Source organism: Uranotaenia lowii, chromosome 2 (assembly GCF_029784155.1).
Source record: "Uranotaenia lowii strain MFRU-FL chromosome 2, ASM2978415v1, whole genome shotgun sequence".
NCBI lineage: Eukaryota > Metazoa > Arthropoda > Insecta > Diptera > Culicidae > Uranotaenia > Uranotaenia lowii.
In genome coordinates this window covers 239,362,488-239,377,057 of record NC_073692.1, presented here as the reverse complement: position 1 = coordinate 239,377,057, position 14,570 = coordinate 239,362,488, and the positions used below count along the sequence as shown (strand labels likewise).

The 14,570-nt window shown below is 40.1% G+C and overlaps 1 protein-coding gene across 1 annotated transcript; it reads right to left on the bottom strand.

The window, feature by feature from the left end:
• Positions 1–6,362: 6,362 nt before the first annotated feature.
• On the bottom strand, positions 6,363–10,241 carry LOC129742445 (uncharacterized protein K02A2.6-like). Its single transcript, XM_055734342.1, has one exon. The coding sequence runs from the start codon at positions 10,239–10,241 to the stop codon at positions 6,363–6,365; it is 3,879 nt and encodes a 1,292-aa protein (XP_055590317.1).
• Between the last annotated feature and the right edge of the window lie 4,329 nt (positions 10,242–14,570).

The window sequence follows — 14,570 nt, the reverse complement described above, 5'->3', positions numbered from 1 at the left end:
AAATGCCAAGTATCACTTTGCGACACAACCACCAACAACTGTTTTTATCGTTATCATAATCCATAATATAAGTACCATCAAATAAATGTTCAATTTAATAATAAAAAATCAATTTGTTTTATTTTAAATACATTTTTTGAAAGGAACCATCAATCTCCATGGAGTGCACAATGTTGTTTTAAAACAACATACTATAAAGATATAAAAAATATTATCATTTATCATGAAATCGTTTCAAATAATGTTTTTGAATTGAATGAAGACAATTTGATAAGTCAAAAATTTTTCCCCTTCGCGAAAAAAAAGTCATGCATTAAAGGGTTAACACAACACACAGTCCATAGAAAAGAAGCTGGTACAAGAAATATCAACCATCAAATGCAACGATTTACTACTAGTAGATGTTGTTAAGGAGACTTTGGAATATTTTATTTTTAAACATGGCTTTCAAATAGCAAATTGAAATTCCGACAATAAAAGACTTGCTTATTTTATTGATTTCAACAATTGAGAATATTTTTTTTGAAAGTTAATCAATAATGTTTGTTTTTATAAACGACTAAATGTTCCTTTTTTATTGTAATCCACAATCTTATCAGGAGATAACTTGATTCTGGTAAAGGATCAAATAAAAAAAAATTAGGTTACATAATCGGGTTTCCATTTTTCTAGTTAGATATCAAAACTTGTTTAAGTTTTCCCCAGGACTAAGTTATTTAGTAGAATCTGCTTGAATGTTTTTTCAAAAATCCATCATGGACTCAAATTCGAAAACATAAAAATCGAAACTCTCCGCGCAAGAAATTCTCAAGTTTTTAATCGAATAATTATTTTCATATTTTTTCAACAGTCTCAACAGCTTGATATAACTTGCTTCATGTCAGGATTGTAATGAAAGGTATCAGTCAGGCGACCTCGAACAATTATTTGCTTAAGTATGCATAGATAGAATTACCTACAACAAATTTTATTCTTTCTAATCATGTGCATCATTGCAATTATCAGCATCACACGCAAAGCTACGATAGCATCATCTTCATCATCATTTCAACGAATGCTTCGCTTGATTTCATCCCTCAGCCTTCGATTATCCTTATAGCGTCCATTAATATGATAGTCATTTTACAGCGATTCGCAGATATGTGTATCATACAAATCTGTGTGATAATATATAATTTAAAGTTTGCTGGATCGATAACATTATAACAATTCTCCAGCAGAACGGGTGTGTCCACCCATACAGATGTTCCTTTTTTATCTTGCCATTTCCTGGTTTGAAATTCAAGTGTTTAAAGAATTGTCTAAGCGTTAAGTTCTGTTATGGGTAAGGTTTGGCAAACAAAAGACGAAATTTCTTGGTAACAGTTTTTAAAACTGCGAATTGATCCTATCGGTCTCAACACAATGGAACATTTAGATCGTTTCCGATACCGATAACTGAGGTATCATGCAACATTTCTCAACTTTAATGGCTTTTAAAAACTTAGCATCCACAGAAAATCATACCTTCTGTACATCAAAAGTTTTAAGGTTGAGGAGACATCAAATTGACGTAGTCAGAAAAATTATTGGTTCCAACGGTTATTTTTAAATTCACAAAAACATGCGATTTTCGTCCTACCTAGAGAAAGGGGTAAATTGCAACAAATTCTGTTTTTATTGAAAAATAAAATGAAAACGTTTGAAAATTTATAGTTTTTGATATATTTGTGAAGTCGTAACGCATAAAGCACCAATTGCAGTAATTTGTGGTTTCGTTAGAATTAAATTCTACATTTTTTCTGTCAAGAATGTTTTAATAAGAAAAAGCCTAAGAGTGTTGCATACATTTAGGGGTAAAAATTCTATTAGCTGAAATCGTAAAAATTAATGTTTGGATGAATGAAATTTTGAAATAAACAAATAACAATCATATTCCAGCATACGGAAACGAGATTTAAATAGTGAACCTTTGATTTGTATTTTGATGTTTTTATGTAAGTCCAGACTGGAAATTGAATTATAAAAATATTTATTTGAATAAAACTAGGTGATTGTCCGAAAAATATTATTACACCAACAGTGTTGGTATAGGATACTAAAAGCAACATAAAGTTTGTAGGTGATATCATTAAGCCAATTCGTCATACTGGATAAAGTTTTTTATGGCATTAAAAAAGATAAACATCTATTACTCGATTTTGTAAATTTTCAATAAGAATAAAAAACTTTAAAAATTATCTCACGATGTAAGAAACTATATCATCATCATTTTGTTATTATTAATTGATAAATTTATTATATTATACTAAAATAAAAATTGAATGAGTTTTGTGGTATACAAACGTTGCATCTAACCCTGCTGTTGCATGATGCCCCGATTGACGGTACCAAAATTAAATGCTTGCCGAAAAATTCACACATTCGTAAATAATATCAAACCAAATATGGTTTTTAAAATTCGCATAACTGAAAACCACTCATATAAACTATTCAATATCGTTGTTACCTATTTCTACTAATAATTCATTGCTTGAAACTTGAAAATAATCAAGTAGTGCAGGATAGCGCTCGAATGTTAACTATTTCCAAATGTCAAAGATTTCCACAATCTCAACGGATAACATAAATTTTCGCCTTTGTATATGCAATGCACAAAGAAATCATGGTCAAATTGATATGCATTTGAATTTGAATCACCGTAAAACGGGGTATAATTGATCACCGGAGTAGCTTTGATCAACATGAAATTTTTCCACATAATCATCAATAACTAAGCCCAAAGTTAAAATATCTTAAAACTTTTTTCTACGTTTTAAAACCTACATGTTGAGTTTAAAATTGGGAAAACCTTGTTATTTCAAAATCTTGAATGACTATATTCCTTCGAAGTCTCGCAAACAAATACCCTTCCTGATGTAATTAAAGCGTTTAGAAGCAGCAGGTTGATTTATGTAACAGTTCAACTTTTTTCCTCAGTAAATTTATAGTTTTGGTGTAGTTTTTGTTGTATTTTGAGGTAAATTTTTGATATTAAAAAATAGGGACGTTTTCCAAGAGTAAGCCAGTCTAAGACAAAAGGCTAGAAACCCTACCAAATGGTAAAGTTTGAAGGAAAAAATTAAAGGAGAATAATGTACAAGCTTTAAGAATTGAATGAAGGCAAAATTTCTTTTTTTTTGTACTTAAAATTTTATAAGTGGCCGGGATTTGAAAAGACCGCTCTGACTGAACGCCAATTTGAAAAAATGAGTTATCTATTGCAGCGGATGCGAAACATGATAAACTACCTGTCCAATGAATGCGAAGATAACAAACGGAGAAGACTATACATCGATAGATGCGTTTCTGAGTTAAAGGGAGCTTATCTGAGCGATCACATATCATCTTTTTGTTCGTCCGCACTGCAAGTTTTCCCTTGTGGGGCGGACCACGCTTGGCCTACTAATGTGTGGTGGTAGATGCAACTCTATCTGTATCTACCACTTCATAGTAGTAGGCCAGTGAGGAACAAAAATTTGATATGTGATGATAATGCTTCTAAACAAATTCTACCCGCTCATTTTCACCATCTTTCATTTCATCTAACCTTCACACAAAATTTTCGAGGCCGGAATTTAGCAAAATTTTGCTCAAATTTGACCAGCTAGAAACTTAGCAATCAATTTAGCAATTTTTTTCTACTAAAATTTTAGCAAAATAGGAAAAGGTGTCCTGACTGAACGTTTACTAATTTTATAGTAAACAAAAATCGTTGTTTGCTAAAATTTGAGCGAAACATTAAACTTAATAAAATTACTAGAATTTTAGCTAAATTCAGATTTTAAATTATCCGTGGAAGGTTTATTGTGATTTTCCAATAAATAAATGAGAAATACATTTTTTGGATTAATTTTAATTTATTACCTTCACGCCGCATTACCTTAGATTTTTACCTTAGATTTTACCTTAGAGTTCTAGCTGGCGTGGAATTTAAGAGGTTTAGGATGGAACCGCACAGAAGCATAATGATAGCTTCTGCTATGCTTGCCACATTCGCAGATAGTGTTTCATGAACACCAAAGAACCTGCTCTGGATCACGGTACCCTAAAAATTGAAAAATAAATAAACATTAGTTATATTTTTCTTATTAAAATCTCATTATGTTCTTCATACTTTTGCAATTTAGTTTTCAACTTAGTGTCAAGTTGCCCACCATTGTCCTCCGCACACCTAAACTTTTCCTCCCGCTCATTAAGCCTAGTCCACACTAGGCAACATGAACTGCGATTTTTGTTATGAGACGAACTTTGTTGTCTGATGTTGTTGTTGGAAACCTGAGACGGTCTCAGTGTCTCCCGAAGAAAATGGGAGACGTTGAGACCGTCTCGAGACGAACCGTCTCCTATTGTGGACTAGGCTTTACACATATGAGGTGCTTGTTTGTATTATTGTCTTAATTAATACAAAGGTGGTTTGCGGAGATGTTTCTCAACGTCATCAAGACAACCAAAAGAACACCCTTCCAGAACAGGCAAATCTGATGAACTCGGCAGTGGACCGTACTGGGTAACCAACCAGGGAGGCGAGATATACAACTTAGCTGAAATTTTATAAGAGGAAAAATTGTCAATAATTAAAAATAAGAATTGATGTAGACGTATGGTTATACGATATTTCAAAAAGGTAGTTCCTAGCTTAAATTTTATGTTTATAGCCCCTCTTACAACTCAATCATTCTATGGGATGAAAATCCTGGGAAAAAAATTCAAACTCATCATGTTCTTGATTTTTTGCCAACAACGAAAAGATCGAAAAGATTGTTGTACAGTTCAAATGGATCGTTCGGTTCAAGCGGAACGAACTGATCAAACGAACGAACGGATCGTATGGTTCAAAGGGATCGAAAAAGTCGAAATGATCAAACGGATTGTACGATTTGAAAGGATCGAACAGTTCGGACAGATTATATGTTTCAAACTGATCGTAAGGATCGGAAGGATTGAACGAATCGAACTTCAAACAAATTGTCTTCAATTATTTTTAATTCAGATTGATACTTGAATTAAGATTTTTCAACTTGAGGTAATAAAAATTAAATTCTATCTTCAAAAATAAAAGCTCAGTGGGCGCTTTTGAAGGCATTAGGAATAACGTAAAATTTAACTTACATAGCCTGTTATTAGAAGATAATTCTAAAGATCGCAATGCCATGTCCAGTTTCCCGCGCATCCACAGCAGCATGGTTGTAGGTGTATTACGAAGTCCTGAAAAAAAAAAAACACTTTAATGGTTTCTTTCGAATTATATCTGTTGCTTCTGGAACAGCTAGTACTTATAGAATAGCGAAGAAAACTGATCACAGTGCTATGTTCGAAATTAGAACTCATATTTTCATTTGACTGCATTCGGGAAAAGCAGATCTGGAACAGCGAAAATCACTCCCAGAAAAACCTATTTTCAATTTATATTGATTACAAAGCGTAAGAAATTTTTTTAATAGCTGTAAGCTTGAACAAAAATTGGAAGCCAGAGACAGCACTGCTGTACCGGACCAGCTGTTTCGAAAGGCAATTAATTGGAAAAATCTATTTTCAAACTCGAGCACTGTGAACAGGTTTTGTATGTTCAGATAACTAACTACTTGGACAATTATTCCATTACCTTGTTTCCTATTTCGCTGGGAAAACTAAAATCTGCATGCACAAGCGAATCGAAGGCCTCCACAGAGATCCGCAGGTTTTGTTATAGGCTTCACATTTGGAAGCGGCCGCTCCGATTGTTTTCGGCCCTTTTCAAACGACCGCTGAAACAATGAAACCTGAAATAAAGGAGCAAAATTATGTTTCTTTCAAGCTCAAATTTAATCGTTAATCTCACTTACCAATCGAAATTCCGTTTCGAAGAGAATTCATTTCAACCCGGAAAAACATCCGCCGGAGGTTCTTCCAAACAGCCACCATAGTAGCCAAAGGATAAGCCTTTGGGAATCTGCAAACAGCCGCAGCGGCATTATATGCCGAAAAAACTTAGAATCTTGGAGGGCCTAGGAGTAGCCTGTGATGAAATCCTCCGGAAATGGTTCACAAAATATCTTTTTACCGGCACATCTTTGATTCGATAGAAATTTCACGTAAAAACGGAATCGAAACATTTCGAAATCGACTGACCCGAAAAGAAAACTGTGGTGTACCAATAAAAACACACGAGCGGTTTACTTAACTAGTTACTGCTTTATTGAACGGTGAGAAAAGACTGAGCTAATTGGGAAACGGGATGCTTTATTTATACTCTCTTATACTGGTGCCGCTCTCTCTCGATTATGCCATTTTACTCTTCGTCGCCTCGGTCGGTCTCGCGGGTTGCTATGTTATAAGACAATACACTGCAACTACTCCCTCTCCTAGTTCCGAGGCGGTTTCACCACTCGATTGTATCTCGTAACATAGGTTCCATCCGGTTGATGACGACCAACGCTTGACGGAACCGGAAGGGCTACAGATGATGGTTCTTCTCCCGGTAGGCTCTCCATTGGATCTTCGTAGATTAAGTCATCATTCGGCTCAGGACCAGGGGTGGCTCCGTCAGCTTCGTTTCCATCAAAATCGTCGTAGGGGTACTTCATTATTTGGCGGCTGCGACGTTTGACAGTTCCCATCTCTTGAGTGTGGCATTCGTAGAGCACAGAGCCTAGCCTAGCCACGATGCGACCACGAATCCAGGACTTCTTGTTGGGTTGGCGGTAGTCCCGGACGTAGACCGTTTCATTGATGTTGAAGCTGACATCCTTTTTGGTTCGGTTTTGGTATTCGACAGTTTCTTTCTGCCGGACTGTAGACCTGGACTTCAAGTTGTCGAATCTGATGCGCATTTCCCTTCCAAACATTCGCTTGAAAGGACTTTCCCCAGTCGACGTGTGTGTTGTGGCTCGGTACATCTCCAGGAATGAATGTAGTTGGACACTTATCGGCTTCTTTGCAAACGAGGGGTCACTCGCCAGCTTCTTCAGTGCCGCCTTGACCGTCTTGACCGCGTTCTCGGCTGCTCCATTTGAACACGGGCTATACGGTGCTGTCGTCAGGTGCTTGATGCCACGGGAAGAACAGAATGCCTGGAATTCTTCCGATGTAAAGGCAGTGCCGTTATCCGACACCAGAGTGCTGATCAGACCGAATCGGGAAATATATTCGGCCAACTTTTCCGACGTCTCCTTGGAAGTTAATGTTCGAACGGGGTAAACTTCCAACCACTTGCTGTAGCTATCCACCAGGACTAGAAAATCGGCACCTTGGAACGAAAAGTGATCGACATGAACTCGATCACCCGGGGCAGATGTCAACCGCCACGGTGAAATTGGATCACTCCTCTCCGGCCGCAGTTGGAGACAAAATTCGCATTTCTTCCCGATGTCCTCGATTTCCTTGTCTAATGATGGCCACCAGAAATATGACCGTGCTAGGGACTTCATCTTGACGATCCCCATGTGTACGACATGGAGTTCACTCAGCAACGGTTTCCGAAGCTTCGCCGGGATGACGATGCGGAAACCCCAGAGAAGGACGCCTTCCTCCACGCTTAGTTCGTCTCGTCGCTGGAACAGCTTCTTGATTTCGCCGTCCTCAAGGTTTTGAGGCCAGCCCGATTTCAGATACTCCACGACTCGACTAATGACCTTGTCCCTTCGGCTTTCGATTATGATCTGCTTCCGCTCCACCAATGAGCGGGTTTCGACTTCGATGAAGTTGAGAAAACTGATGGCTTCTTCCTCGTCGACCTTCTCGTCTTGGTTACCTGTGCATGGAAATCGAGAAAGAAAATCTGCTACGACGTTGGATGTACCTTTGATGTGTTGGATCTCGAAATCGAAGTTGGACAGATAGACTGCCCATCTCTGCAAACGCCCTGCTGCGGTTTCCGGTATGCCTTTTTCCGAAAACAGACCGGTCAGTGGTTTGTGATCTGTCATCAGGATGAAACGACGCCCAGATAGATAGCTGCTGAATCTCTGGACACTGTAGTAAATCGCCAGCGCCTCCCGATCGATGACCGAATAGTTGGACTCGTGCTTCTTAAAAACTCGGGAAGCAAAAGAAACTGGTCGCTCCTTGCCGTCTGGGAAGACGTGTACGATCACTGCTCCAATGCCTTCCTTCGACGCATCACTGTAGAGTTTAATCGGCAGATTACGGTCATAATGGGCCAGGACCGTGTCATCCGCCAAAAGCTGCTTCGCCGCTTTGAATGCCTCCTGGCACTCCTTGGACCAACGGAACTTCACCTCTTCTTGCAGCAACCGGTACAAAGGCTTCAGATGTTGTGCCAAACTGGGACAAAACTTGGCATAATAGTTGACCAGTCCCACAAAGGCACGAACCTCCTTGACGTCTTTTGGAACTCCCAACTGGATTATTGATTTCACTTTTTCAGGATCTTTATGTAGACCATCACTGTCGATGTAATGTCCAAGATAACTCACACCACTCTTGAAAAACTCGCACTTGGTCTTATTAAGCACAAAACCTGTTTCTTTCAACTTACTAAGCACTTGTTCCAGGTTCTCTAAATGTTCTTTCACTGTTCGTCCAGTTACCAGCACGTCATCCAGGTAAATTATCGTTCCTCGACAACCTTGCAGGACTCGTTCTAGGGTTGCTTGAAACACTGCACACGCCGTTTTGGTCCCAAACGGCAATCGATTCACGTAGTACACACCACGGTGAGTACTCCACGCCAACAGATGCCTTGCTTCTTCATCCACTTCCAGTTGGTTGTAGGCATTCTTCAGGTCCAGCTTGGAAAAATGCTTACCACCTTGTAGCGCTGCGAAAATGTCGTCAATTATCGGGAAAGGGTGGTGGTCGTCCTTCAACCACGGGTTAACGGTCAGCCGATAATCTGCACACAAACGTATCGATGAATCCTTCTTCAAAACTGGGACGAGGGGGGTGCCCCATTCTGCTTCGGTTGATGGCACCTTGGAGATAATGCCGATGTTCTCCAATCGATCCAGTTCGTCTTCGACCTTCTCCTTGAAAGCCAACGGTACCCTGCGCGGCTTGAAAAACTTGGGGACAGCTCCATCCTTCAATGGTAGGTGAACTTTGCCGTATCGATAACAGCCTAATTCACCCTCGAAAACTTCTTGGTACTTGGTCAGCAGCACGTTCAACGGAGCTTTAAACTCTTTCATGCTCTCCGTCAAATGGCAAAAGTTGATCCTCAGTCCCCAACGCTGCATCGTCTGACGCCCTAGCAGTGGTTGCCGGTCACCCTCGAAGACGAAAATTTCCTCCCTGGACTTGTGGCCTTCGAATTTCATCTCCACCTCGAACTTTCCTGTTGCTTGGAAACAGGACCCATTGTAACAGACGAACTGCTCCTTTCCGCCAGTCTCAAGATGCACTGATTTGAAATATTGACTGTACAGCGCATTTGAGATGGCATTAACCGGACTCCCAGTGTCCAGTTCGAACTCGACCAAATGTCCGCCCACACGGACAGGAATAACCACGGGAGGGGGCGCATCCAACTTGTTCAGCGCCAAATGGTGAACTTTCGGTTTCCGGTCCTCTTTCGTTGCATCTTTCCTATTCGGGCAAACTTTGGCTAGATGCCCCTTCTTGTCGCACACCTTACACACATAGGACTTGTACTGGCACTTTCGGAAATTATGATTCCCCTTTCCGCACGCATAACAACGGAAATTTGGGCTCGCCGGTTTCTTCAGCTTGTTTCCTTGGTCTGATTGGAACTTGTTAACCTCCAAGGACTCCCGCTGGCGCAACGTTGACTCCTTTTTCATCGCCACCTTAACCAGGGCTTCCAAATTTGAGTCAGGATCCTCCTCGCACACTCGTTCATATACTGGGCCGCGTTTCAGACCCACCACAAAAATGTTTTTGAGAAAAACCGGAAGGTCGTTCCCAAATTCGCAGTCAGCGGCCAACTTCTTGAGACGCGTCGACCACTCTATCACCGTTTCGCCGTCGCCTTGACGCGCTTCGATGAATCTCGTCCGCTCGTGGAAAGTCACCAACGTTGGGGTAAATCGTTGGCGCATCAACGAACAAAGTTCGTCGAACTGCTTTGTTTCCGGCTTGTCCGGAAAACACAGGTTCCGAATCGTCTGGTAAACCTCCATCGACACCGCTGTGAGCAAAAATGCCGAGCGGCGCTCGTCTGCTTCCTCCTCGACTCCATAGGCCACGAAGAATCTCCTTAGCCGTTCCTCGTATAGGGACCATGAATCGCCAATATTAAACTCTGGAGGCTTGATGTTCATTTCGAAAATCCCTTTCGTCGCCAATTTGTGGTGTACCAATAAAAACACACGAGCGGTTTACTTAACTAGTTACTGCTTTATTGAACGGTGAGAAAAGACTGAGCTAATTGGGAAACGGGATGCTTTATTTATACTCTCTTATACTGGTGCCGCTCTCTCTCGATTATGCCATTTTACTCTTCGTCGCCTCGGTCGGTCTCGCGGGTTGCTATGTTATAAGACAATACACTGCAAAAACAAAATGAAATGTCTGTCAACAGAAAATGTTGCAGGGGTTCGAGTACAGACTAAAAGTTCGTGTCCATGCTACTGTAAATACTAATATAAGTAGCAAATGGGTAATTTTTACTTAAATTGAGCTAAAGTCATGACATAATGCGAAAGTGCTAACTCAACAGTAAAAAAAAATTTTTGCTAACGGAAAGTAACAGCGAATTTTTGCTAAGTGAAGCCTCGAAAGTTTTGTGTGTTCTATCCATGTATATAAAAATTTCATAATCTTTAGATGTCCCTACTAAAAAGGAAATCACTTTTCACCGCTAAGGCCGACAAATTAAAGTAACATTATGATTCAACTACATTCAACATCGTTCTCTCGTGTTGGGTGGTTGTGTCAGTGGATAATTTTAAAATTATTGAAGTGGTAATGTGTGGTCGCGATAGAGGTGGAAAAGAACCTGTGCTGAGAAAACCTGTGCCAAAAACCGATGCTGAGCGATCCAGAAACTATCGCGAAAGAAGACGGACAACAAGAGATGACGTCAATTCGTCTTCTGCTTGGGATGCTGGAGAAGGAACATCAAGGAGAGGTGAGTAAATTTAGAAATAAACTAGCTGATCCCATACGAACTCCGTTTGGCTTTCAACTTGCAGCATTTTCAGAACTCATTGGAAAACTCAGAACTCATCAAAAATATTGGACGATTACTTTTTCTGTCATCTGCTACTAAATTTGACATCAGAAATCAATTGCCCGTGCCAAAAAACCCCGTGTTAAAATTTCGACTCGTACAATTGTCAAATTTTCAAAGCAATCCATTGCATAATAACGTCAATATTGCTAAAAACAGTAAAAAATAAAATAATATGGACGACTCCTTTCGTCGACTCTTTGCAAAACATTTGACATCTGAAATCGATTGTCCGTCCCCGAAATTTACCATATAAAAATTTTCATCCGAGTCCGATGTCAAAAAACGGCGATATTGCAAAAATATTGAAAGTTTAATATGGACGACCCCTTTTGCCGGCCCCTTACACTGAGTTTAATACCTGAAATCCATAGCTCGTCCCTCAAAACTATAGGGTACCAATTTCATCTAAATCCGATGTATAATAACGACAATATCGCATTAGCAGTTTACAGTTCATCGTTCATTTCCTGTTCGTGATTTACCGTACGAAGTCGATACAAAATATCGTCGGCCATATCGCCCTTGAATTTGTTCCATAATTCGACAGGGTTTTGATGGGAAGCATGTAGAAATAATAATCGCAAACAGCGTGCGTATTTGATTCGCTGGTCCAGTAACAACCGCGTCGGCCAGCGCTAAATCCTAATGACTGACGTCTTCAATCAGTTGCAACCGATGACAAGCTTCTCGATATGTCGCACATAGCACACCATCCACAGTCCGAAGCGACTCAAACGATATTGGACCACGAACATTGACCAAAAGCAATCTTAGATAAAAGCACTCATCGTTTTTCGGATGTACAGTATATATTCGCCCAAGTGCGTCGGTGGAAAAGACGTCGGCATATCCTGCAACTACGTGTCCTTGCTTTCTGCGCTGGAAGTTTTTCGACGACTTATTCCAAGTATAGTAGCGTGGCATTTCGAAGTATAGAAGCTTTCTGGCGAATGGATCGTTCTGGCAGATGGTAAAATATAACTTATCAATGTCGTGGTTGGGGCTCGTTCTGCTCTTCGAGCTCCATTTGTTTCCGTGAAATAGACACGTTGTCCATTTTCTAAATGGACAACAGTCGGGTTACGTTCATGAATCGGGAATGCGAATATCCTCCAAATCGCTTCATTAAAACTTACGTAACGACCCATTTGATATCGTGTCACTTCGTCGTTGGCATCTGGAGCAGCAATTCCAAAAACTGCCATGTCGCTGCCCTTATTCACGTATTTGCAAACATACTTAATTGATTTGATAGTTACATAATTCAACATGGCAATGACTTTCGAAGGCTTTAGAAAGCAACGGTGAATAGGGTACAATCCAGCTATCTTGGGAATATTCTTGCATATGCCGTGGACTTCCAACATATGTAGATGGAAGAATTGTCAATCTACCAATATCGTTGACATTGCCTTCAGAACTTACGGCATCTCTTAAATGTACGTACTCCTCAGACCGCAGTTTAGCTTGATAAAGTTCAAACGTTCTGTCTCGATTTTGACATACATGAAATAAACGCCGATACCGCAGTAAATGATTATCAGCATCCATTCATAAAACGGTACGCGTAGAAGTTTATAGAGCTGACTTTTTTGTTTGTTTCTTCGCCTTAAAAAAAGAAAAAAAAATTTTGAAATTTGTTGAACATTTGAATTAAACGGATGAGCACCTGTCAATGGATTGATCATTCTTATTTGAAAATGATATCCATCCTCTCCATACTAGAACATGAGTGGGTATTGTAATGAATCGTATGAACGATGGGTCTCGTGCACACGTTGCAATTGGCCATCATTTCGCCTCTTCAACACGATGTCACGGCACTCAATGTTTTCACCCGAGATGACGACAGCTGTTTCATCCATCGTTGGGGCATTAAGTTTACGTTTATGACTTCCAGCTGGACGTTTATCCGCTCTGATTATTATTTTGTGGTCGTCAGAAGGCATATGGCATATGGCATACCAAATCCATGGCCCGATTGTAAGGCAAGGCAGTTTGCTGTAGTCTATTGTACAAACATATTGGAAAGCGGCACGATACAATTCGATATTCACAGCACTTCGTCTTCCTCCGCTATTGGCGTTCAATGTGATTTGATGACACAAATTGCAATTCTGTTGCTGTTCAGTATTTATCTGGGTCTCTGCTTCCTTCTTTGTCGTTCCCGGTTTTGTTCGTTACCGACATACGTTCTCGATGCTGTTCATTTGCTTCCGCGCTTTGCTCAGGGGTCTGATTGGCACGGAGCCTCGACAACCTTCGTGCATTGCGGCTGCGTAATCCAACGTTCGTTCTCCTTATGGGCGGCATACTGATTCTGGAGTACTGAAGCTGAAAATTCAATTTCAAATTAATTGTTGAATGTACATTAAATATTCAGTGCTTTAAAAGTTTCAACACACTTACCGAAACCACCGAAATTCCCACCCCGGGATAATCACAAAACTTCAAATAATGTGTAAAGTGTTTGCAAATAACTCACGAATGATCACGCTTTGAAGAACCATTTTCTATCAATTCAAAACAAACACAACAACAGCAAAAATGTCAAACAACTCCACTTCAAACACATCAACGCCTCCTTAGAACGGTACCATGCTCTGTAACTTTCCCTAACGCTGCATTCTATGTAAAATAACAACATAACAAAAAAAAATGATAACAAATCTAATGATCCAGGAAGAGTTTTGCGTGTTCGTACATTTATGTCTCTCTCCATGTTTTATATATTAATTAATGTTTTGGGCTTATTTTCAAGATTAGAATGGTTATCGGATTTTGACGATAAAAAGAGAATTTTAATCATCAACCAATGCTCAGAGAAAACGTGTTCATAATTTTCCCGTATCTTAAAATATGGGGTAAATATGAATACTTCTTTGTGCGTGGGTGCAGCGCTACGTGGTGGAAAAATACAAGGTCCGCTAGGCGGGAGGGTCTTCGATGAAGAAGACGATGCCGGGTCTATTCTCCACACCCCGGACGTCAATCGGGTTCAAAAATGGGTCGTCACATAAGAGAATGGAGGAAGTCAGCAGCAGTCACCAACGAGCAGCTCGATTCCCCCCGCTCCACAAAGCGCTCCTCATCTTACTACTCCTCGTAGGAAGCTAGGAGCTTCTTCCAAGCGACGCAGCTTCGTTCAACCACCCAAACCCGGGCTATCAGGTTTAGGATGGCAAAATAAATCCATTCCAACAAATTGGGAAAACAACTGGAAATCGCTTTCAGTTGTCGGAGTTCATCAATCTTTGCTGAGTTTTTTGCTAAGTTTTTTGTTAATTACCACTATCCTCAAGATGATTTTCTACGGAAGGAGCGGAAAAATAATAAGATAGCTAAGCAAAGACAGTTGTTCTACCGTGGGATACTTTCGTGTTCCAAATATGGCCGGGGGTACGCGTGTGCACTA